General features: G+C 52.4%; 2 protein-coding genes across 3 annotated transcripts; both read right to left on the bottom strand.

Moving 5' to 3' along the window:
• Window positions 1–226: 226 nt before the first annotated feature.
• Window positions 227–16,431, bottom strand: LOC112896294 (ATP-dependent DNA helicase PIF4-like). The gene is made up of 5 exons (XM_025964227.1): window positions 16,192–16,431; window positions 15,679–15,990; window positions 1,630–1,756; window positions 972–1,526; window positions 227–357 (listed from the first exon to the last, which is right to left on the bottom strand). Exons 1-5 carry the CDS (start codon window positions 16,429–16,431, stop codon window positions 227–229), a joined length of 1,365 nt encoding a protein of 454 aa, XP_025820012.1.
• Window positions 16,432–19,550: 3,119 nt separating this feature from the next.
• LOC112875012 lies at window positions 19,551–23,904 on the bottom strand. 2 transcript variants are annotated; one of them, XM_025938678.1, is made up of 12 exons: window positions 23,473–23,904; window positions 23,273–23,373; window positions 23,040–23,193; window positions 22,910–22,954; window positions 22,376–22,549; window positions 22,108–22,302; window positions 21,742–21,900; window positions 21,575–21,658; window positions 20,629–21,492; window positions 20,360–20,518; window positions 20,048–20,256; window positions 19,551–19,955 (listed from the first exon to the last, which is right to left on the bottom strand). In XM_025938678.1, the coding sequence occupies exons 3-9, from the start codon at window positions 23,056–23,058 to the stop codon at window positions 21,404–21,406; spliced, it is 765 nt and encodes a 254-aa protein (XP_025794463.1). In that variant the 5' UTR covers window positions 23,059–23,193; window positions 23,273–23,373; window positions 23,473–23,904; the 3' UTR covers window positions 19,551–19,955; window positions 20,048–20,256; window positions 20,360–20,518; window positions 20,629–21,403. The 2 variants fall into 2 exon arrangements, with proteins under 2 accessions (XP_025794463.1, XP_025794474.1); XM_025938689.1 differs by lacking the exon at window positions 22,910–22,954 and having other exon boundaries at window positions 23,273–23,370.
• Window positions 23,905–24,107: the final 203 nt, after the last annotated feature.

Here is a 24,107-nt window from a genome sequence, read left to right as displayed (position 1 = left end):
TACTACACATCATGATTATATAAAGCTGAAGCACAAGCACACCTTACAGTTTCAAGACATCTCTGTATACAATATTCTTCGTACTCTTTCCAGTAGGATCGATGTTCATATTTCTTTTTGCAAGAACCTACATACTCTCACAAGAAACACCTTTGGACAGCACCACATACAGTTGTCCATGTGAAAACACAGGCTCGGGGAGGTAGATACCTACATTAGGTATGGTCTAACCCTGCGCCTTATTAATTATCATCGCAAAACTCAACCGGATGGGGAATTGCTTCCTCTTAAACTTGAACGGAAGGGTGAGGTCTTCGGAAGGAGATATTGGAATCCTTGGAATGAACGCCCTCTTACCTGCATGATACCCATTAACAATCTCAACATCAATTGTATTATTCTGAAATCCCCGTACGACCAGGCAAGTACCATTGTAGAGACCATTATAGGGATCGAGATTACGAAGCAATATAACAGGACGATTCTTCTTAACCTTCAACTTGGGGGGGGGGGGAAGAGGGGCAGCCCATTAGGAGTAATCGAATTGAGAAAATCAAGAGTATGCGAGTCATCATCGGCAGAGTTAAAGCTGTAGAAAACCTTCTGCTTCCTTGAAAATCTATCAATCATAAGTACATTCACCGCATCAACATGTTCATTCCTGGTGGACAGTATCGCACGCTCGCGCATATAAGTGGCAGGAGTGCAATTAGCAATAAGATCCATGAACACGTGATCAATAAGAATGCCAATGGAATCATCCTCCGAAGGGTTCTGAATCAAAATATCATCAAGTAGTCACAAATAGTCACCATTGAATCCATCCTCCCTCCCATTACCAATCCTTAACAGGTAATCTGCAAACCACATATCAGCCTAAGCTCGCATGTTCTGGGCCAACCTGATCCGCTGAACACTTTCCCATATGTATGGCCTCAGTAAGGTTGCATATGTGATCTGGGCTCTCGTACCATGCGGCACCATAGGAAGAACCTGTCCGAAGTCGCCACCAAACAACATAACCTTCCCATCAAATGGCTTACCACAACCCATTATATCCCGCAATGACCTGTCAAGAGCCTCAACTGCCTGCCTCTTAGTCATTGCAACCTCATCCCATATTATCAAAGATGCCCTTCTAACCAGCTCAGTTGTGCCACTCTGCTTTGTAAAACTACACAAAGTATTGCCACTCAACTTTATTGGAATCTTGAACCGGGAATGTGCGGTGCGCCCATCAAGCATAATGGAGGCAGCTATACCAGATGTAGCAGTAGCAACAGCAATAAGATCCATCGACCGCATCTTAGCAATCAAAGCCTTGTAGAGATAAGTTTTACCGGTGCCATCTGGACCATCTACAAAGAACACGTGTCCTTTGTTATTCGAAACATGATCAAGCATTTCCTCATAACTAGCCATTTGTTCTGCATTAAGTGTATCAACAATTTTCAGATGATCCTCATCAAACCCAAGGTTCTGCTCCTTAGTAAGTTCCCTATAATGATCCCTCGATCGCTCTTCATCTGTAGAACATGAAAATATGACAAAAATTTGCATGAGTTGAAATTATAGATAATGGTACTCAAAACATATGTACGTATAACTAAAGCATTCGAGATTACGCACCAGTCTCGTGTAGCTCCAGAAGACTATAGTGCTTGATATCTTTGCCCATAGATATGAAATGACATGATATATCTCTAAGCGCCATCTGTTCAACTCTCAAGCTATTGTCACATGTACAGCGAAAATCCTAAGACATTGAGTCAAGATGGTTATCCCAAAGACACTGGATATTAGCACACTCACAAAATATCATTATAGTGGTGAAAAACCTACGCAACGAACAAGGCATCCTGAACATAGCCGACTCTATAAGGCAGTCATCAAGTGACTTGACTGATTCAACAAGCCCCATAACCTCACAAGCCTGTCTAAATATCTCATACGTAACACCATGCCATGTTCTCAGATTCTCATATGAGGTTGCACCTCTAACATGGTTCAACATGATCCGAAGGTAGTACTTCTCACCTTCAGCAGTATTTGCATAAACCAACCTGCCAATCTGAATCCTTTTAGCTTTCCTAGGCTTCCAGAACTTTTTTGACTTGTTCCAAATGAAGTGCTTAGGAAACTCCCTATAGTGATATTGCGAGCTGCAAGGTTTGAACTATTCACTTTGAAATACTCTGTAAGCATGGACCTCTGTGATTTTTCAGAGTGCACAACATCGTTCAGGTTATTAGTAGACTTATAGGCAACCATATGCATACCCTCAAGGTGCACTCGCATCTGCAGTTTTGGTGGAGACATAGAATACAACTTAAATGCATATAGTCTATACACAGCCTCTATAGCAGTTATCATCCTAGAATCATTGTACTGTTTTATCTCATTTATTACTTTCTTCCCATTATCCTTAGGCTCAATAGAGAAAGATGCTCGATGATGCCATTTATATATATATTTGTAGATATACTTAATAGACTTGATATTGCAACAGATTTCAACATTAATGTGGAAGTTATACCTCATTTAAGACTGGATTATAAGGAACCACTCATCGGTTATCCAGCCATTCATTTCGTAACTTTACTTTCTGCCCATCCTCTCTCTTTTGTATATTGGATAAGAGTCCTTTCCCTGCTGCGTAGTTTCACTGAACTGGCGAGCATAGCGGAAGCGACATTCCCCATCCACTATGCATGGACAGTCCTTGTTTAGAACTCCACATGGACTACGTATCATGTGTTTGCAAACAAGATTATACAACTCAGGATACCTTTTCTTGTCTGAAAGTTCAACTGAAATATATTTATTATATTTATCTATCTCTTTAACTTACTTCCAGGCTCCATAACCAGTAGAAAGTGCTCATGTGGCAGGCCTTGTCGGTGTTTTTACCGTCGGCCTACCTAGGGATACCCTAAGATAGGTGATTATTTGGTGAGGGATCGCAGAATATGTCTCGGTTAGCCCGAAGAAAGCTGACGAGCGCGAGTTCCTATTTGTCGCCTAAGCCCGCGCCAATGACGGCGGTCTTAGATGGATCTCCCTCCTGGAGCTGGATCGACTTGAGGGCCACGCCATCAGTCGACTGGATGCTCGACTTGCTGCCCTTCTTGGAGGGAATTTCCAGCCCAGACTGGGAAAGCTGCTGCGCGGCCGCGAGTACTTCTCCCAAAACATCTGGCACACGAGTAGTCGAAGCATATTGGATCGCCTCCTGGTTGCAGTCGTATGACTTCTTCAAGTCGCCACGGAGGGTGAGCACTCCACCGAGTCCTGGCATCTTAAGAAGCAGATAAACATAGTGCGGCACTGCCATGAACTTAGCTAGTGCCGGACGACCTAATATTGCATGGTAAGAGGAATCAAAAGTAGCCACCTCAAACTTGATGAACTCGGTACGATAGTTCTCCCGCGTGCCAAAGGTGACTGGGAGAACCACCGTGCCAAGCGGATGCGCCGCATTACCTGGGACGATCCCGTAAAAGGGAGACTTGCTGAGCACCAGCATATCCTTAAAATCCAGGCCCATCTTCTTCAGAGTACTGACGAAGATGAGATTGAGCCCGCTTCCGCCATCGATGAGGACCTTGGTAAGCTTGACCTCTGCCACCACAGGATCCAGGACCAATAGGAACTTACCGGGCTCCGAGAAGCTCGTCCACTGATCATCGCGAGAGAACGAGATGGGGACCTCCGACCAACGGAGCGGCCGTGGTACCGCCGGCTCGACGGACAAGATCTCCCGAAGAAGCAGCTTCTGGTCCCTCCTGGAACCGAAATCCTCATCACCGTCGAAGATAACGTTGACGACCTTCGAGGCATCCTGAAACTTCGGATTACGCCCCTGGTCATCGTGATCGTCATCCTCGGGTTCTTTGTCAGCAGGCTTCTTATTCTTCTTTCCACCACCGGTGTTGCTGAACGTCCTCCGAAGGTGGTAGCAGTCAATGGCGGCATGGCTGGCGCCCGGATGCCATGGGCACTTCTTCTGCAGGAGTTTCTCGAATTCCTCCTGCGTCGTCGACTTCTTGCCCCGCGAAGGACGATTGATAGCCGCGATGCCATCATCTGGCTTTCGTTTCCGGGGTGGCCCGGAAAAGTCCCGCTGGCCTTTGTCGCTGCGGTTGTCGTTTGGGCGCCGCAGATTGCTATCATGGCGCCGCGGGAACCGCTCCCGCATCTTCTCCTCCTGCTCGGACCAATCGTGCATCATATCACGAAGGCCCGCAATGGTCTTCGGCCTGTTCCGCCCGAAATCTCTGTATATGCTCGGGTCGGTGATGCCGTTGTAAAAGCAGTCGATGATGTCCTCCTCCGAGATGTTCGCGATGGTGGCGCGGACGTCGAAGAAGCGACGCGTGTAGGACCGTAAGAGCTCGTTACGTTCCTGCTTGCACTGGGCAAGATCGTGTCGAGTACCTGCACGGGTAATTGCTCCCTGGAAATTATCGATGAAGACCTTCTTAAGTCGTTCCCAGGAGTCGATTGTGTTGCTGCCGAGGCTCTCCAGCCAAGTGAGCGGCGCAGGGTCCAAAGCCATCGGGAAGTAGACGACTTTGGTGATATTTGAGCCCCCCGCGACGTCAATGGCCGTGGAGTAGCAACGAAGCCACTGCTGGGGAGCCTGCTTGCCGTCGTACTTGGTGATGCCGATCGGCTTGAAGCCCTCAGGGTACTTGTAGCTGCTGAAACGAGCAGAAAAAGCAGGAAATCGATCGCTACAGTCAGTACCTTCATTCTCGACTTCTTCACGGGTCTTGCGCCTGGAAGAAATCACGGTGCGCGCATCGCGGCCTTCATTGATGTGTTGGCGCAGATCCTCCGGAGGGAGTCGATGATGGGCTTGTCGTGGCTGACCCCCTTGCGGTGGCTGCTGCCTCCCGCCAGGGGTCTGGCTCCCGCAAGCGTTGTCGTTGCTGGGTTGACGTCGAGGACGGCCGCCAGCCGTTCGGCTGTGGGTCTGACTTCGACTCTCGCCCACGCGCTCCTCCCTGATGGTAGGCGCCGGGTTGTGTTGATCCAACTGGATCCAAGCCCTCTGCGCATACAAGAGTGCTTGACGTACCTCCGGGTCATGGCTGCGCTCGAGGATGGCCGTAACCCTGGCGATGTTGGCCACCGGAGTCCGAAACCCCCGTTCGCCGACGGCGGCGAACTCAGGATCAAGCTCGCGGTGCATAGATCGCCTACGCTCGTTGGCCCTCCTCCGCCGGATTGTGCGGGCCCTGTTTCTGGCCCTCCGCGCTTCACGATCGGCGTCATTCTCGTCACCAACATTGGCCGTGATCTCATCCTCGGAGATCGCTTCAAAATTGTCGATGAGAAAATCCCCACCGTCCTCGCCTTCTTCGGCCATCAGCACCTGGCGGGAGGAAAGCTCATGAGAACCTACGTCGACTAGTTCAGTCGCCCCCTCCGCCGCGGTGGCCAACGGTCTGCCTTCCTGAAAAGGCAAGGGCTCGAGGTGAGCCACGAGTCGACCCTCTGCCTCGAGTGGTTTGGGGAGCGTTACGCCCCTCCAGTGCACCACGTGCCCCCCCGGCAAGGAGGTGACCACCAGATCACCGGTACCGAAACAACCCGAAGCCCCCCGACACACGGTGGCTTCAAGTTTTCCGATCTGGAGTAACAAGTCCAGGTCCTTCTCAAACATGGAGAGGGACCCAAAGGCGTCGGCCTCCTGAAGACCAGTGGCCGATTCCACAAACCGAGCTGAGATCGGCTAAGCAAATCCCTAGGTTGGAACAAGTCCAAACCAGGGAGAGTTGCCGCAACACCAGAAGAAGTCGAGGCTGAAGCGGACTCCACCTTGACCTGTGCTGCGGGAGCGTGGAGCGGCAAGTTGTCGAGGTCGTCGACAAACTTGTCGAGGTCGCTGCGGAAATCCGTAGCGGAGGTCTTTGGCTTCATGTCGACGAGGAATCGCCGGAAACTGCCCGCACCATCTGCGATGCAGACCCATGAACCAAAAACAAACGTCGTGCCCTGAGAGGGAACTGACCTGACGAATCTGAACGAGGCCATCGAGCTCGCCGGTGGATCTTCGACGCGCTCCCCTACCTGGCGCGCCAGCTGTCGGTGTTTAACCGGCTGCCCACCGTGGGATATACCCAAGGTGGTAAGTTTTGGGTGAGGAGACGCCGAGATCAGGAACTCGAAGGTGCAAGGAACACAAGACTTAGACAGGTTCGGGCCGCACGGAGCGTAACACCCTACGTCCTGTATGGCTTGTATTGCCTTCTGTATAGAATGACCTAATGATCTTCTCTTTCGAGGGGGTCCCTGACCTCCCTTATATATCCGAGAGGCCAGGGTTACAAAGATGCTAACCAACCTTTGCTGAGGGATCCTACCAGAACATGTCTCGGATAGATCCTCTCCGCGTTGGTTAGCTCTATCTCCTAATTAAACGGGATAAATAAAAGATAAACAAAATGAATAAGAGATAAGACGAACTTAATCTCTTAAACCTCCGTAGACTACGCTACATGCCCAGCCCGGTAGCCCCGGGTCTGACAGATTTGGGCCGCTAGAGTAGCGTAATACCCTACATCCTGTTTTGGGGTGTTGTATATTGCGCCCTGCGCTTGAGTATTGAGTTACCTGTTGGCTGCTCTCTGTTGGTTCTCTGCCTATCTAGGTATCCCTACCCTCCTTTATATATCCCAGGGGATGGGGTTCCTAATAGGATTACAAGGTAGGAGTCCTAGTAGGATTACATGGTATGAGTCCTAATAGGATTACAGTGGAATCCTAGTAGGAATCAGACTTATTTTTCCTCACGGGTAGCTTCCTTGTGGTACCCAGGGGATCTATCCCTGACAAGCCCCCGAGCTCTTCATAGCCGAGTACTGCAGGCATTTCGAGTACTTCTGAAGTAGTCTTCGGCTTCTTCTGAAACTCTGTCTCGAAGGTCTTCTTCGAGTACTTCTTTGGTTGCATCAAGGCTATGAGGTGCTCATGCCCCGAATAGCTTCAAGTATTCTTTTGTATGGGGTGCGATGGAAAATCGCACTCCATATGGAGTAGCCCTCGAGCCTTAGGTTGAATCGAAAAATCAAGCTGAGACTCACATTAGTCTTGAATCTTCGTTGCTTACTCTTCGAATATATTCAAAAAATAAATAGTCGATGACACGTATCCTGCAGCCCCCGAGCCTTGAATCCAAAACCCTTAGGTTTGGAAAAAGGATCCAAGAATCGTGGCATTGGTGTTACTCTGAAATCCTGAGAAAAACTCTTCGCCTTCTGCACAGTGAAATTGAGCCTCCCGCTGGTTTATTTAACCACGCGGTGACTTAGGATTTCTTCTGCACTCTCAGTCTTCATATGAGTCGTCTTCGAGTAGTTTTGCGGCATCCAGCCCCCGAGCATACGAGCCAGGAGAGCCGAAGGAGCCATGTCGAGTAGTGTGCATCGCCCAGCCCCCGAGCCTGGGAACAAGCGGAACTGTGATGGCATGCCGTGCTGCCTGGAGGGTTGTTGCCGAAGGTTGATCTGAAAAAAAAAATAATGCATATATTATGTAGCATAATGCGAAGATACCGAATAGTACTCAGTAATAATGTAAAGACACCAAAATTTATTCGGTGTAAAAATTGTTGTGTCGAGCTCTTTTTTAAGCCATTTAAATCTCCCGAGTAGTCCACCCTTTATGTTCACCTAGTCCCAGTTTAGCCTTCGCCCATAGCATGTACAAGTCGCTTAGGTCTCTTGCCTTCACTCATACAGGACGGGTCGCTTAGGTCATGACTGGAGACTCGAGGTTTCACGAATTAAGGCATTTGCTACTCGAGTAGATTAGCGACCGTTAAGAGGAGACAACGAGCAGAAAGTAGTCATCATGCGACAAAGAGGATGCGCAGTGTGCAAAAGTAGTCGACATTGCGATAGAATGAATGCGCGTTGCGCAAAAAGTAGTCGACGAAGTGTAGCTCTGGAGGGTTTCAATGCCCATCAAGAGTCGTATACGGATAAGTAGTCGGCGAAGTGTAGCTCTGGAGGGTTTCATGCCCATCGAGAGATGTACACGGATAAGTAGTCGATCATGGTGTAGCCCTCGAGGGTTTCATGCCCGTCGAGAGACGTACCCAAAAAGGTAGCCGATCTTGTGAAGAACAAGTTGGAAAACATATAAGTCACTTAGCTTGATTCGTGGACGAATGTCGACGAAGCCATGGAGCTCGTTGATGGAGCTGCGATAGTTTGTTGATGAAGCTCGACTAGTCGGAGTCGATTCTGACTAGGTTTCAAGTCAAGACGAGTAGTTGATGTAGTCGTTGCTGTGAGGCTCACCCTCGACTAGTTTCTAGTCGAGACGAGTAGTCGAAGTAGTCGTCGGCGGGCCGCCGATCGTTCTCACGAAGTTGAAGTGATCGCCGGCGGGCCACCGAGCCTTCTCGCGAAGTCGAAGTAGTCGCTGGCAGGCCGCCGAGCCTCCTCACGAAGTCAAAGTAGTCGAACTCATCACTGCTGCACGCGGACATTACAGCACAAGCCAAAGTTGAACCAGGTCGTCAAGGTGGGCGGCCGCGGTGCATTGACGTTGCAGCACGAGGTGAAGTCGAGCCGAGTAGTCGAGGTTGATGTAGCCGTTCGCTGAAGGATCCGATCTCGAACTCGATGAATCGATCCGCCGATGCATATGTATGAAGTAGCAATCCGCCACCTTGAGTGGATTGATGTTGATGAAGAGGTCCTTCAAATTCGCCCAATGATCACGGCGATCTGCCCCACGGTGGGCCCCAGCTGTCGGTATTTTGACCATCGGCCTACCTAGGGATACCCTAAGGTAGGTGATTATTTAATGAGGGATCACAGGATCTGGAACTTGAAGGTGAAGGTAAGGACACAAGACACAAATTTAGATAGGTTTGGGCCGCTAGAGTAGCGTAATACCCTACGTCCTGTTTTGGGATGTTGTATATTGCGCCCTGCTAGCTCTCTGTTAAATTTAGGAAGCTTGGGTATTGAATTGTCTGTTGGCTGCTCTCTGTTGGTTCTCTGCCTATCTAGGTATCCCTGCCCTCCTTTATATATCCCAGTGGACGGGGTTCCTAGTAAGATTACAAGGTAGGAGTCCTAGTAGGATTACAAGGTAGGAGTCCTAATAGGATTACAGTGTAATTGTAGTAGGAATCAGACTTCTTTTTCCTCACGGATAGCTTTCTTATGGTACCCAGGGGATCTATCCCTGACAGTCCCCTCTTCTGAAACTCTATTACATGCACCCATGCAACAACTTTGCCCAAGTGACCCTTTTTAATCAAAAAATCCTGAAGGTCCCGTAACTTAGCATGATACACCCTTGCAACAACATCAGGTCGATCTTGTGGTGTCTATCCTAGCAACAATTCTGCAACTATCTCATCCTAATACGGATTGCATGTCATTGTTACGAAGAAATCCGGCTTCCCATACCGCGTAACTAGTGTCATTGCATCCATGAACCTACTTTGCACATCACAATCATTGCAAGGGAATTGTCGGTACATACAGACAGGGGTACCTCCTGCTAGGGTGTCCAGGCCCTTGGCGTCTCGCAATTCGTAATCTCCCCTTTTGCCTTCTGGGGGACGTGGCATACGGCCCGGGTCTGACAGCTAGGACCGTGGTCTCCGGACCCTCCCCGTGCTATCCCGGAACCGGGGCCCCCACGTCCCCAGGAAGGCTGGAGAGATCTCGGGTAGCCCCCGACCAGGGAGGTCCGGGGCCGCCACGTGTGATGGCCGGACCATCACAGGCCAGACCGCTCCGATCGGCCCCGGGGGACCGGACCCCCCCTCCCCTCGGGAAGGGGTCCGGCGCCGCCGCATACTGTCCTGCGGTGGGAGCGGGGCCAGCCCTGCCACGTGCAAGGAGAAGGTCTCCGACGCCGACGGAGCCGCGACGGAGAGGGAACTGGGGTATCAAACCCCCAACAAGGACCTTAAGGGTCTCTTCTACCAGTCTGACTCCGAGTCCGGTGGTGACGAGCGTCGTAAGAAGCTGTACGTGATGTACGGCGGCAGCTCGGAGCTCGTCTCCCGGCGGGACGTCAAGACCCTCCGCCGAGAGGTCCTCTCGGTGAAGCCGGCGGCGCCGAAGGCGGCACCGCATCAGCGATGGAAGAACACCACCATCTCCTTCGGGCCGTCGGACTGCCCGGAGAATATGGCGGGAGCTGGTGTGCTGCCGCTTGTCACGGCACCCACCATCTCCAACGTCCGTCTTCACCATGTGCTAATTGATGGAGGCGCCGGCCTCAGCGTCATCAGCTATGCAGCGTTCAAACACCTGCAGATCCCGGAGTCCAGGCTGGCTCCTTCGCGCCCATTCTCCGGAGTGGGCCCTGACCCGGTGTACCCGGTAGGGACCATCACCCTACCGGTTACATTTGGGACGGAGGACAACTTCCGCACCGAGAACGTGCAATTTGAGGTTGCGGAGGTTAACCTTCCCTTCAACACCATCATTGGCAGACCGGCCCTGTACCGGTTCATGGCCATTGCCCATTACGGGTATTTGGTCCTGAAGATGCCTTCTCCGGCAGGTGTCCTCACCGTCCAGAGCGACCGGGCCGCTGCCGTGGTAGCGATCGAAAAGCTCCACGCGCTGGCAACAGGACTCGCCCCTGCAGCTGGCGCCCAGGGGTCCGACCCCGTGACCTCACGTGCCAAGGCTCTGCCCAAGGCACCGAAGGTCCAACCGTCCGACACGGATGATGTTCTCGTGAAGACCGTCCAGGTCGGAGCGGAGGCCTCCCAGACCACCCGCATTGGTGGCAATCTGGGAGAGAAATAGGAAAGCACGCTCATCGCCTTCCTCCAGGCAAATCTTGACGTGTTCGCCTGGGAACCGTCACAGATGCCCGGGATCCCTAGGGAGGTGATTGAGCACCATCTGAAGATCCACCCTGACGCCAGGCCGGTTCAGCAGAAGCCACGCAAGCAGTCCATCGAGTGGCAAAACTTCATCCGTGAAGAGGTCCGCAAACTGCTATAGGCTGGCTTCATCGAGGAGGTCTACCACCCAGTGTGGTTGGCCAACCCTGTCGTGGTCCCAAAGGCAAACGGGAAGCTTCGGATGTGCATCGACTACACCAATCTTAATAAGGCATGTCCAAAAGACCCCTACCCACTTCCGCATATAGATCAGATTGTAGACTCCACCTCAGGGTGTGATTTGCTGTCCTTCATAGATGCCTATTCTGGTTTTCACCAGATCAAAATGGCTAGTGATGATAGGAAGCACACTGCTTTTGTAACATAACAGTGGATGGTCTTTATTGTTATATAGTAATGCCTTATGGATTGCTTAATGCTCTGCCCACCTTTGCTCGTGCAATGAACATCACTTTAGGTGATTTGGTTAGAGATATAGTTGAGGTGTATGTTGATGACATCGTTGTCAAGACCAGAGAGTCACATTCCCTATTAGGAAATTTAGCTCAAGTCTTCGACAAGTTACGAGCAACCTCCACCAAGCTTAACCCCGAGAAATGCGTCTTCGGCGTATCGGCGGGGAAGCTCCTTGGTTTCCTCGTCTCCCACCGGGGGATCGAGGCCAACCCGGATAAAGTCCGGGCGATCGAGGCAATGAGGCCCCCTGCGCGCCTCAAGGACGTCCAGAGGTTGACGGGGTCCCTCGCAGCCCTCAGCCGCTTCATCTCAAGGCTGGCGCAGAGGGCACTTCCCTTCTTCAAACTGATGAGGGGGGCCGGTCCATTCACATGGACTGAAGAGGCAGAACGTGCCTTCCAGGAGATGAAGCAGTACCTCACCTTCTTGCCGGTCCTAGTTGCACCGGACCCAGGTGAGACACTGTTTCTTTATCTTGCAGCGACGGCCGAAGTGATCAGCATGGTGCTGGTCACCGAGAGGTCCGAACTTCTCCCGCAGGGGGCCTCCGCGGACCCTCCTGCAGGAGAGGGAGGTCCGGCCTCCACCACTCCAACAACCGACCCTACTTCGGGGGGTCCGGCCGGGTCCTGACCCGGGGAGTCACAAAGCGACCAGGGGTCCGGTGAGACCCCAGCTCAAGCTGAAGGATCTAGTCCGCCTGGCAGAGTCAGGACCGTTCAGAAACCAGTTTACTACATCAGTGAGGTCCTTCACGAGGCAAAGGCCAGGTATCCTGAAAAGCATTAGCTTCTTTATGCCATACTCGTTGCGTCTAGGAAACTCCGCCATTACTTTCAGGCCCACAAGATTATGGTGGTGACCTCCTATCCTTTGAGGGCCATCCTTCACAACTCCAACGCCACAGGCAATGTCGCCAAGTGGGCAGCTGAGCTTGCTGGATTCCAACTCGACTTCCAGCCGCGCCACGCCGTCAAAAGTTAGGTCCTAGCTGACTTCGTGGCGGAGTGGACACCAGCACCAAGCGTCCCTGGGGGGCCGGCTATGGATCGAACCCCTCACGACTGGAAGTCAGGGCCCCGGCGTTCACCGGACCCCACTGGACCCTCTTCTTTGACGGGTCCGCCCGCAGCAAGAGGGCAGGGGCTGGCGTGGTCCTCATCGACACACATGGCGAGCAATTGAAGTACATGGTGCACCTCGATTTTGAGGCCACCAACAACATGGCGGAGTATGAGGCCTTAATCTTTGGGCAGCTCCTGGTCAAAGGGGACTCCCAACTCGTCATCAGGCAAGTCCGGGAGGAGTGTTGCTGCAATAACCCCCAGCTCACAGCCTACCTTATTCATGTGAAGAGGCTGGAGAAGGACTTCGATGTGCTGGAACTCCAACATGTTCCACGCGAAGGCAATTCTGCAGCTGATGCCCTCTCCGCGAGCGCATCGACTCAGGCACCCGTGCCTGAGGGCGTCTTCCAGAGACGTCTGCCGAAGCCTTCCGCCCAGCCTGCCGACCTGGGCGAAGGGGGTCGGACTAGCACCTCGAAGCTAGTGGTCCCGGCGGTGCTCCATCCGTGGAGCCCACCAAGGGTTGCGTGCTCCCTTGAGGGTCCCGAAGTCCTTAGGGAGCCAAGCCCAAATTCTCAGGAAGGTCCCGATGCATGGATCTCTAAGGTCCGGGACTACCTGAAAGATAATTTCCTTCCTGAAGACCAAGCATCTGCTGAGCGCATTATCCGGATGGCTAAGCGGTACACAGTGGTAGAAGGGGATCTCTACCGTCGTGGCGTCAACGGAGTCCTCATGCGATGCATCACCCAGGAAGAGGGCCGCGACTTGCTTGCGGAGATCCATGGAGGTGAGTACGGAAGTCATTCTTCATCCCGCACGCTGGTTGGTAAAGCCTTTCGGCATGGCTTTTACTGGCTGATAGCGCTCCAGGATGCAGCTGAGTTGGTAAGGACCTGCAAAGCGTGTCAATTCCATGCAAAGCAGATACACACTCCAGCTCAGGCACTGCAGATGATTCCTCCCTCTTGGCCCTTTGCTGTATGGGGGTTGGATATCTTGGGACCTTTCCCTAGGGCCGTGGGTGGGTACTGGTACCTCTATATCGCTATTGACAAGTTCACCAAGTGGCTGGAGGCAACCCCAGTGGTTAATATCACCAAGGCGTCAGCAACTGCTTTCCTAAGATCAATTGTGTGTCGGTTCGGGGTCCCAAACCGGGTCATTACTGACAATGGGACTCAGTTCACGAGCCAATACTTCCAGGAGTACTGTGAGGACATGGGCATCCAGCTCTGTTTCGCCTCAGTGGCGCACCCTAGGAGCAACGGCCAAGTTGAGCGGGCCAACGCTGAAATCCTTAGAGGGCTCAAGATCCGGACCTACTGTGATCTTGAGAAGCACGGTGCAAGGTGGATTGATGAGCTTCCGAGCGTGTTATGGGGGAACCGGACCACACCCAGCCGGGCAACAGGGGAAACCCCTTTCTTCTTGGTCTACGGGGCCGAAGCGTGCCTTCCCCCGGAGATCACCATGGGCTCTCTACGAGTCCGGTCTTTTGATGAGAATTTGCAAGAACAGCAGCGTCGCCAAGACGTGGACCTCGTCGACGAACGGAGATGGCGAGCAGCAGTCCAAAACGCACGGTACAACCAAGCACTCCGGCGCTACCACCAACGGTTCGTGCGTAGTAGAGAGCTCCGGATCGGGGACCTAGTCCTAAGGCGAATCCTGAACCGAGAGGGCATGCACAAGCTCTCCCCCAGTTGGGAGGGGCCCTTTAAGGTAACAAAGGTGTGCCGACCCGGGTCTGTTCGTCTGGCTGCGGAGGATGGTATGCAACTACCCAATCCATGGAATATTGAGCACCTCCGTAAGTTCTATCCCTAGGACCTAGATGAGAGGAAATTTTTCCTTTGTAATTGGTAGTATCACAAGTGCGGACCAGTGCGGTGGAGGTCCGTCCTCGTAAATCCGGCCCCTGGTGTACATCGCACAATCCTTCTGTACCAATTCATTAAGGAAAAATTTACTTCTCAGTATGTCCTTGAAGTCCATGCGATTCTATCTTTCTTTGCTCCTTGTTACGCTAACCCCCCACGTGTTTTTCGCGTCTGTGTCATGCCCAAGGCCCTTCTTAAGTTGCTACGCTACGTCTCTGCCCAGGGCCTCTGTTTCACAGGAGCAAAGGAACCGGACCCCTAGGAACTGGCTTCAGGGAGACGTACTCGCCCTTTGCTGGGGTCCAGGGTTGTGTAGTCACTTAGCCTGGTTCCGTACCCTAAGCCTACATGCCCTGCCCTCCTAGGGTGAGTACCGTTATACCTCGAACCATGGACCCGGGGGCCGGGACCCCTTTTAATCCCTGAACATAGGTCCTAGTGCTCCGACTCGCTACGCAACTTAGGAGGTTTTCGCTGGCCAGACCGGAAACCCGTGGGGACGTCTACTAAGCGTCGATCCTAAGTCATGTGCAGGACCTTGGTTCTATGGCAGCTAGCCCCGACCTATCGCGACTACCTCCCAGGGAGCCACGGGACCTCAGTGTGCTTAGGAACGCTTTACAGATCGACAATCAAGAAAACAGCTAAGTTTTTTCTTCGCAGAAAAATAGACGCACGAAATACTTAAATGCATCACTGATAATATACACAACATTACGAAGTTATTTTTACAATAACAAAAGTTATGTTACAAAAATTGATAACAAAGCAGATGGCCCTATTGTCCTGGCTGGCTGGAGGTGTCCCCACTCTCTGCAGGTTCGGGACGACGCCGGAGGCGGGCCGCGACCATGTCCACCGCCTCCTGGACCCCTTCTCGCGCGGCGGCTGCAGTCGCCCGGAGGGGTCCGACCAAGACGGGAGTCAGCTGGACGGAGGGGTCATGGCTCCGGAAGCTGGTGAGGATGTACTCAGCCATCCCCCGAGCAACTATTCGCCCCTCTGTCTCCAGGAGGTCCTGTATCCCGGCCTCCACATCCTGTAGCCGCCTGGTGGTGGATTCCAGCAGTTGGAGTGCGGCGCCAAAAGGCGAAGGAGCCTCCGGCACCCAGATAGGGTTGGCTCCGAGTGCTTCCAGCAGAGGGTTCACCGCACCAACCCATCTTGTTAGCCGGTCGATGCCGGTGCTCCGCTCCGCCAGGAGCCCCTCCACCTTAGCCTCCCTCTCCCGGAGGGCCACCTCGCGCTCCTGGAGCCTCCGGGTCCCGGCTGCCAGCTCCTCCTCCACGGCCTCTTCCCGCTTCTGGAGCTCCTGGAGCTGGGCCACCTCCTCTGCCTCACGGGCGGCCAGCCCTTCTTCTCTCTTTGCTACCGCTGCTGCCAAATCTGCGAGGGCGGACTTTTCCGCCTCGACGATTGCCGAAGCCCTCCTGACTTCAGCCGCCAGCTCTCGGGCGGTCCGCTCCCTGTCCGCTGCCGCCTGCATCCTCTCCTCCACGGCGATCAGCCCCTTAAGGGCTTCCGCTTCCCGCCGCGTGGCCTCTTTCTCCCGTTGGAGCGCCGCCGCCTCCCGGACGCGAGCTTGCTCCAGCTCCTCCTGCAGAAGCTCGCGCCCCAGCACGAGCTTGGCGCGCTCCTCGGCGTAGCGGGCGGAGACGGAGTTGATGCGATCGCCCAGACGGACCTCCCAGTCGGAGAGTCGGTGGCGCTCTGCCTCCAGCTTCTCCCACTCCCGGCGCATGCCAGCCTCCAGCTCCTGCTGAGCTTGGTGGCATTTGGCTATGAGCCGGGGGAGAGGGATCTCCGCCGTGCTTGGGAGGAGGCGCCTTCCCAGCACCACCTCTGTTTCCTCCTCCTCCGCCGGTGGGGCGGCGTTACTGGCAACTTCAGCGGCCCCCGGTGCCGCGGCCTCTGCCCCCTCCGGTGCCGCCGCCCTTGCTGCCCCTGGCGCTGCAGCCTCCGCCATGGCAGCAGCCCCCTCAGCTGCTGGCTCAGCTAGGGAGGGCTCGGCTTCAGCGTCCGGAGCTGCTGTCGCTGCCTCCGCCGCTGCAGCAGGTTTGGCGGCCTCCTTCTGGGGGGCAGCTTCGGGTTGTGGCGGAGTGGAAGCCTCCGGCTCCAGACCCATGGGTCCGGAGGCTTCTGGAGCTGCTTCGGGCGGGGGTCCTGCTGGGGCCGGCGCAGAGGGTCCCGGCGCTGGCTGGGGGCCAGGTCCCCCAGTTGGAGCATCTGAAGATTGGGGCCTGCCGCACCACCAATATAGTTGAGGACCAGAAATCAAGAGGGATAATGAAAAACCCTGACAAGACTACTTACGGGAAGTCGCACCATTCCCACCTGCCCCGGACAGCCAGGGGGACCTTCTTCCCTGTCGAGGACCCCTCGGACCTCTGGTGTTTGTCCTGCTGCCGGTGCTTCCGGTGGCAGGGGTGGGGCTTGCGACCTCTGCTCTCTCGGCGACGGCGGCGGTGTCGCCGGCCGCCGTGTGGGCGGTGGTGGTGGAGGAGTCGGCTGCCTCGGAGGAGGCCGCCGCGTCTCCTCCGGTCTCCTCTCTGGTTGCTGCTGTCGAGGCAGGGGTGATGGAGCTCTGCCCTGCTCCTCTGCCCCCGCCGTCTTCTGGCGTTTGGGCGCCGGCTCCCCGACCAGGGAACCGTCGCCGCGCTGGAGCCTCCGGGATTTGCTCCCTTCGGCTTGGCTGCTCTGTGCAGGTGCTGCCCCCTGAGCTTCATCGCTCCTTTGGGCCGGGGCAGCACTCGCACTGTCCTTGTGCCGGTGCTCCGGCACCGGCACCTTCTCCTTCCCTTTCCTGCCGGGGGCCGGACCTCTGGGTCCCGGCTCCCCGGCACCTTCGCTGGTACGTTGCTGGCGGTCCGGTGAGGCACCAGGGATCTGGAGCCCGCAGTTGGGGTCCTCTCCCAGTTGCCGGACCACCAGGCCGCCCTCGTCCAGGGTCGGCATCGATGCCAGGACTGATGACCGCAATGCTTGGTCCTCGCACAGGGCCTTGACCCCGCTCAGGAGGACCAGGGACTCCAGGATGAACACCTCGCCGGTCATCGCCCGCACTGCCGCCTCTAGCTCCGTCCTGGTGAAGTCGCCGCCTGGCCCACGCGCGATCCTGCAGCAGTCATTTAGCCCCGTGTACACGTAGGCCATCCGGGACCGCTGCTGCAGGGGGGCGATTCGCCGCTTCAGAAAGTTCCCCAGCACCATCATGGAAGTCAGGCCGCTCCTTGCCAGCTTCTTGATCCGGTACAGCACCGGGTCGAGCTCCGCTGGTATTGTTGGCCTGGCCTTCCATGTGCTCCGGTCGCTTTGGGGACCTTCCGTTGGCAGCTCCAGACGGTCGTGGGGGTCGACTACCGCGATGACCCAGCCTTCGCGCCAGTCCTCCCAGTTGGAGCTGGAAAAGGCGGCGATGTAGGAGCCCGCCATCCCGTGCCGGAGCTGGAAGTAATAAGCGCCGATCTCGCCGCGCTTAGACTTCCCGGTCCCAACTAGGGTGTAAAAGTCTTTGAAGATGGTGGTACAGGGGCGCACCCCCACGAACATCTCCATAAAATGGGCGAAGACCGCCACGAGGAGGACGGAGTGGGGGGTGAGATGGTGAAGTTGGAGGCCGAACTCCTCTAGGAGCAGGAGGAAGAAGGAGGAGATCGGAGGAACCAACCCACACATAATGTACGAGTTGAAAAGGATGAACTCCCCCGCGGCAAGGTCGCAGAGGGGGATTTTGCCGGCCCTGACCTTCCCGGCTTGCGCCGGCGCGGTCCATCCTAGAAGGCGGCGCACCGAGTCCAACTGGGCCTGGCTCTGGAAGCGGCGCGGGAAAGGAAGCGAAGACATGGTGATGGTGGTGAGTTCGCTGGGGATGGATTGCAAGGGGCTAGGAAGAGAAAGAAGCCAAGCGCAAGGAAGATGATCGTGAGAAGGGATGCGGAGACGAAGGGGCGCTGCGGCGTCTGTTGGTGGCAAGAGCGAAAAGGTAGCCGTTCCCTTCGGCGCCTACCTTTTATGCAAAAAGTTGTTCCCTCCCTGCGCTCCGCGGCGACCGGGAAGAAGTCGAACGGTTGCCTGCACTTGCCTCCCCTCCTCTCAAACCCTATGACCGGTGGGCCCGGGCCCGCCAGTCAGCGGCGTGGGTGCTGGAGGATTGAGGGAGAGGCGGAATCCGAACCGCCCGAGCTACGCGACGGGCTCGAATAAGACAAGAATCTGAACCGCCTGACGCACGCGGCGTGGGCGGGGGACGGGCCCATTGGGGTTCCCGCTCTGGCGGAAAAAGACTTACATGCCCTTTCCCGGCGGGAACAAGCTGTCCACCCGGCACGGTGCTGGGATCTGGCCCCACCTGCGGGTTCGTCCCTCTCCCGAGGTGGGCCCGGGGGCCTCTGTCGGTACATACAGACAGGGGTACTTCCTGCTAGGGTGTCCAGGCCCTTGGCATCTCGCAATTCGTAATCTCCCCTTTTGCCTTCTGGGGGACGTGGCATACGGCCCGGGTCTAATAGCTGGGACCGTGGTCTCCGGACCCTCCCCGTGCTATCCCGGAACCGGGGCCCCCACGTCCCCAGGAAGGCTGGAGAGATCTCGGGTAGCCCCCGACCAGGGAGGTCCGGGGCCGCCACGTGTGATGGCCGGACCATCACAGGCCAGACCGCTCCGATCGGCCCCGGGGGACCGGACCCCCCCTCCCCTCGGGAAGGGGTCCGGCGCCGCCGCGTGCCGTCCTGCGGTGGGAGCGGGGCCGGCCCTGCCACGTGCCTGCGGCTAGAGGCCCTTCGCGGGTCTCCAGCCCACCTACCAGCATTTAATGCGGTAGCTGGGCCGGGCGCGCCCAAGTCAAAAAAGGCAGCCTGCCACTGACACACGGGGCAGGTAGGCTGACACCGCGGTAAGCCGCCTGTTTCCAAGGCGGCGCATCGTATCACCGTGCACAGTACGCGGACTGTGTACAGTCCCGTCACAGCGCTGCGTACATGATGATGGCCTGTAATAGGCAAGCCAAGGCGTGCGCTGCAACAGTGCGCACGCAACGGGTCAGCGCTGTTTCACCGCCTGGCTGAAGGTTACATCCTAACAGTGACAGCACGGCTTCACTGTTGGGCAACACTGACACCGGACACTGTGCAAGACAAGGCTGTGCACGGCCATATCCTGACCATGGATACGCACATCAACTTCCCGATAGAGAAGACTACGAAGAGGAGCTGGAGATGAAGATCTCCACATCTCTCATTGAGCAGGCTCCTGATGGCCGGGCCCACCTGTCGGGGCCCCGCACAGTGTAAGCACTCCCCTTGGACTATAAAAGGGAGAGTGCACTCGTTAGAAGACAGGGTCAGATACACAAGCACAAGTCCAGGCTAAGTTCCAGGCAGGCTTACACAATCAATACAACACCAAAGTGGACGTAGGGTATTACGCTCCGGCAGCCCGAACCACTCTAAATCTTTGTGTCCTTCCTGCGCTCATCTGTCCACCGATCGAGCGCTCCTAAGTCTCCTCCAAACCCATCCTTAACTAGGATTAGGCGGGTGCTTTCCGCCACCCGGCTGGAGAATTCCTCCGACAGGAATCCTTGCTCAAAACAACCCTGAGCCCAGCCTTCGAAGCATCAACCTCTCCCGCGGCGAGCGTATCAAGAGTACCCTAACCATAGTAAATTTGAAAAATTTTAGATGCTAATTGATGGAATTACATTCAATAGCAAGCTTGATGATTCTTAGTTAAATCGAGCTCACCTGATATAGATCTGCACGAATTATAGCCTGATGTGCTGGCTTTGCGTACCAGTCTAGACACATTGACTCAACCTTGACATACATATCAACTGCAAATTACTGGAAGAGCCGACCAGCATGAAAGAACATATTGAATTGACCTTCACGAATCTGTAGCTTGAAACAATAGTACTCTCTCACGTTGACGTGACGCCGGGATCCACCACCAGCTGTCAATAGGATGCAGAGTTATAAAGTGAAACCATATTATTATTTAATATTACCATATAATATTGTATAATTATATAAAATAAATGGAAAGTGTCTTCATACCTATGTCGTCAAGCTCATCATCAGGGCCATCCTCGTTCTCACTCTGCTCATCCATATCATGGTCTTCCCCCTTAAAATCATAATACAGTGAATGTCGGTGTTTTGCCTTCTTAAGAGGTTGCAACTGAAATGCACCTAATTCCTCATCAGCAAGATCATCTGTGGATGGGATATTATATATTTACTCTCCAAAAGAACAATAAGTAATTATTATTATTATTATTATTATGTACTACTATTTGAATATAATTGGAAAAAACTAAACAAACCTTGCTTCTTACGCTTAGTATAATTTCTCTTTTGCTTAGGAGGTGGTGGATCCTAGTATTCGATCTTTTTATCCTCCCATCCAGTCTCACCACCAAGGAAAAACAAAGGGTAGGACAATGGATCGTAGCAACCATGATACGCCCTGACATAGTGAGGTCGATCCTCCCTGCCATATATTATTATGCTGCGAGAAAACCTCTGCTGAGGGTCATTACCTTCCACCCATATAGCAGCGACCTAATCCATCCCAGGTGCATTATATCTCCTTTGATCAACAGATATGCTTGTATTAAGTTCAATTTTGTACTCTGAAATATTAGACACCGAACCGAGATTCTTGAATAGAAGCACATATGGGTTGTCCTGCAGCTCAAAATCAACTGGATCATTGAAGTATCAAGCTTAGGCGACCTTTTGACCCTATGTGCAGTGGTCTCATCGGTGTCATAAAAGTATAGCTGCATATGGCGAGGACCTCTACCACCAAGTATATCTGACTGTGTGCTTTAAAACAATACACACTAGTACCTCATGCTGATGCAAGATTATGATCAATGGAAACTCCAAAGCTTGTGAAGGATAAGTGCGAGTTAAAATACCGAATGTGCTTCCAAAAATATTTTATATCCCTGTCGGTCTGATTGGCAAACAAGCGGCGTAGTTCAGCTGGTCACTCTGGAATATATATGTTAACCTTCCCTTTCCCGCAACAGAATGCCGGTCCTTCACTTGGGAACCTCTTTGCATTGCAGAATTCACAGTTTTTAGCCTTCTTCAAGACATGGTGTTTCTTCGGAAGATCCTTGTACAATCCGAACCTTTGAAACCAATGTCACGATCCATAGCATACTCGTACTGGAAATCTGCGTGTATATAGAGAAACAAAGGAATTAAATCAAACAAAATATATTAATGTTAATCAGTTCATTGAGATTAGCAGCTAACCCTGGTGATGAAATATGCATGCTTCATCATCTTCTATATCAGCAAGCCCATAATCCATCAGGTTCATTTGATCTAAATCATTTTCTATTAAATACAAACAGCAATCACTTTATTTTTCATTAATTAGCAAATAAGAATAGACACCCATGCTAAAGCAATAATTATACCTTCAACTCCATGCATCGGATCATAGGGTTCCCATAAATCCGAGTCAAATTGATCATCTCGATCTATATTTCTAGTGCACGCTCTAGTCACTCGACCTGATTGTTGTTGCGTTAATGCAGACTGTAAGGTTCCGGTAACGGGTGTATCTACATGTTTACCTGAAATTTTAGATCAAATGTGATAGTTTATTCTATATAAATCAAATGCAAACAAGCACTTATTATCTTTTTTCTTTCATAAGAACAGGGTAATGCTACCACGGAGTACTTTGGTTGGCTTTTTTTTCTTATGACATTCAATAGATTTCAACATCCTTTCTTGTTCAATATTATATATTCAAGAGTTGTAAAGATAGCATATCATACCTTGATTTTCTATGTTTCTCTTCTTGCAGGATTCAATAATTTTAATGATCTTTTCATTCCTTGCCAAACCGCCCATATCATGATATCTTTTCCTTTCATTCTCCCTTTTCTGCTCCTCTGGGGTGACATCATCTTCAATTGCTAATGTGCAAGTACCAAAAGTCGTAATGCACGCACCATCTATCGCATCTGCATCTGCAAAATTTAAACTTGTAAAAAATTCAACCGACAACATTGCTCAAAATGATGATTGCTTGATAAAAAAAACCTTTGTTGTTAGCAATAGTTGCACCAGCATCGAATATACTTCGATATCTATTTGCTTGTTTTCTGGCATTCCGATCAGCCTTCTGCTCATCAGTCATCCCATGATACTTTTTGATCGTCCTCTCTCTATCTTTATCATTCCGACGCTCTAAAAGAGACATTTCAGGATTGGTATCTGCATGCAAATTAGAACAGCAATAATTATATTGTAGTGATGATAACATACACAGATAATATTAAACTCATACCAGTAAGGCATGTGTAGCATCGATATCATCCATTACTATCCTTGCACAAGAATAATTGCGGTGCAGCCAACTATCATTAAGATTGTCTGTTCCTGATTCATCTGTATGTATATCAGTGTGCAAATTATTATACGGTAAATACCATCTAATTGCCAAAAAGTGACATGCAATCCCGTGATAGGAGTTGGTGTTGTTCCAATGGTCACTAATGAAAAGCCATTCGGAAAGAAGGTGATCACAAAACATAGCAAAAAAATACAATTACCAAATAGCTTACAACTGAATACCTAGTGTGTTTAGAACAATACTGCTTCCATCTGTTTGGTTGATAACTGATGACATCCACATGCAGTGTAGTTTCAATTAGCATCATCATATTATATACTGAAATTTGTAGCGGTAAATATCAAATTTTACCTGGCGTCTCCACAACCATGCTAACAGCTTCTCTCTCAGCCTTTCTCCGATGGTAGTTTTCTCTCTTCTTAGCATTCAACTCAGCTTTTTATCAGCATGGCCGCATACTTTTCCTTTGCCCTTTGGCGTTTCGCCTCCCTCAGACCATTATTTCCTTCAGTAGAATCACATTAAGTTGATGATACAAGATATACAAAGTACAGGTACAATAAGAAAAATACAATACGTATTACCATTATATGGATCATACTCATCACGGCTTGCTCGTTTATTACAATTTTTGCATGTATTTGTACTATCTCCAAGTGGGGAACGTCCATCCATTTTTTTCCTACTACGAGAGGTTGAAATTATTTAACTTGAAACACAATAAATAAATTAGATATTAATTCACACAAACGAATGATATTTCACGTAGCATCAAACTACATACCTCGGCATACCGTGATGGAGAGACAGACGGCACCTGGAGTGGCGTGGCAGCCGTCTGATCTGCTGTTCATCCTGGCGGACGATGAGAACAGTGGCTGTCAAGCGCGGTGGCCGACCGGTGCCGTGGCCGTAGGGCGCGGCGTGTGGTTGCCGTCGAAGCAGTGGCTGTTGGGCGCGGCGTCAGGTGGCCGTCGGAGAAGCGGCTGTCAGGAGCGATGGCCGTCAAGAGCCGTGGCCGTCGGGCGTGTCGAACGATGGGCACGGCGTGCGGTGGATGTCTGAAGCAAGCTATGGCGAATGACTATCGGCTAGCATCGGCTGGAGGGGCGAATTATGAACTTAAACAGCTGGTCGAGGGGAGTTTCTCGTCATAATCTTTGATTTGGTTCCTAGAACATGTAACAAAGTCGCCCATGCTCTTGGAGCTTTACGGTGTTCATGTCCTTAAGAGTTTGTACTGTCTTGGGATGTTACTCGGAGCTGCATTATGGATGATGTTGAGCCTTTAAGTTAATGGAAAACCCTTTTTTCCTTGCAAAAGAAATAATCTGCTGCCAAAAATCTGCTCCAACACATTTCATTTTACAAATCTCTTTTTCCTTTATTTTTTTCTCAATCCCTCTTTCACCCTCCATC

This window comes from Panicum hallii, chromosome 1 (assembly GCF_002211085.1).
Source record: "Panicum hallii strain FIL2 chromosome 1, PHallii_v3.1, whole genome shotgun sequence".
NCBI lineage: Eukaryota > Viridiplantae > Streptophyta > Magnoliopsida > Poales > Poaceae > Panicum > Panicum hallii.
This window is presented reverse-complemented; position numbering and strand designations above follow the sequence as displayed.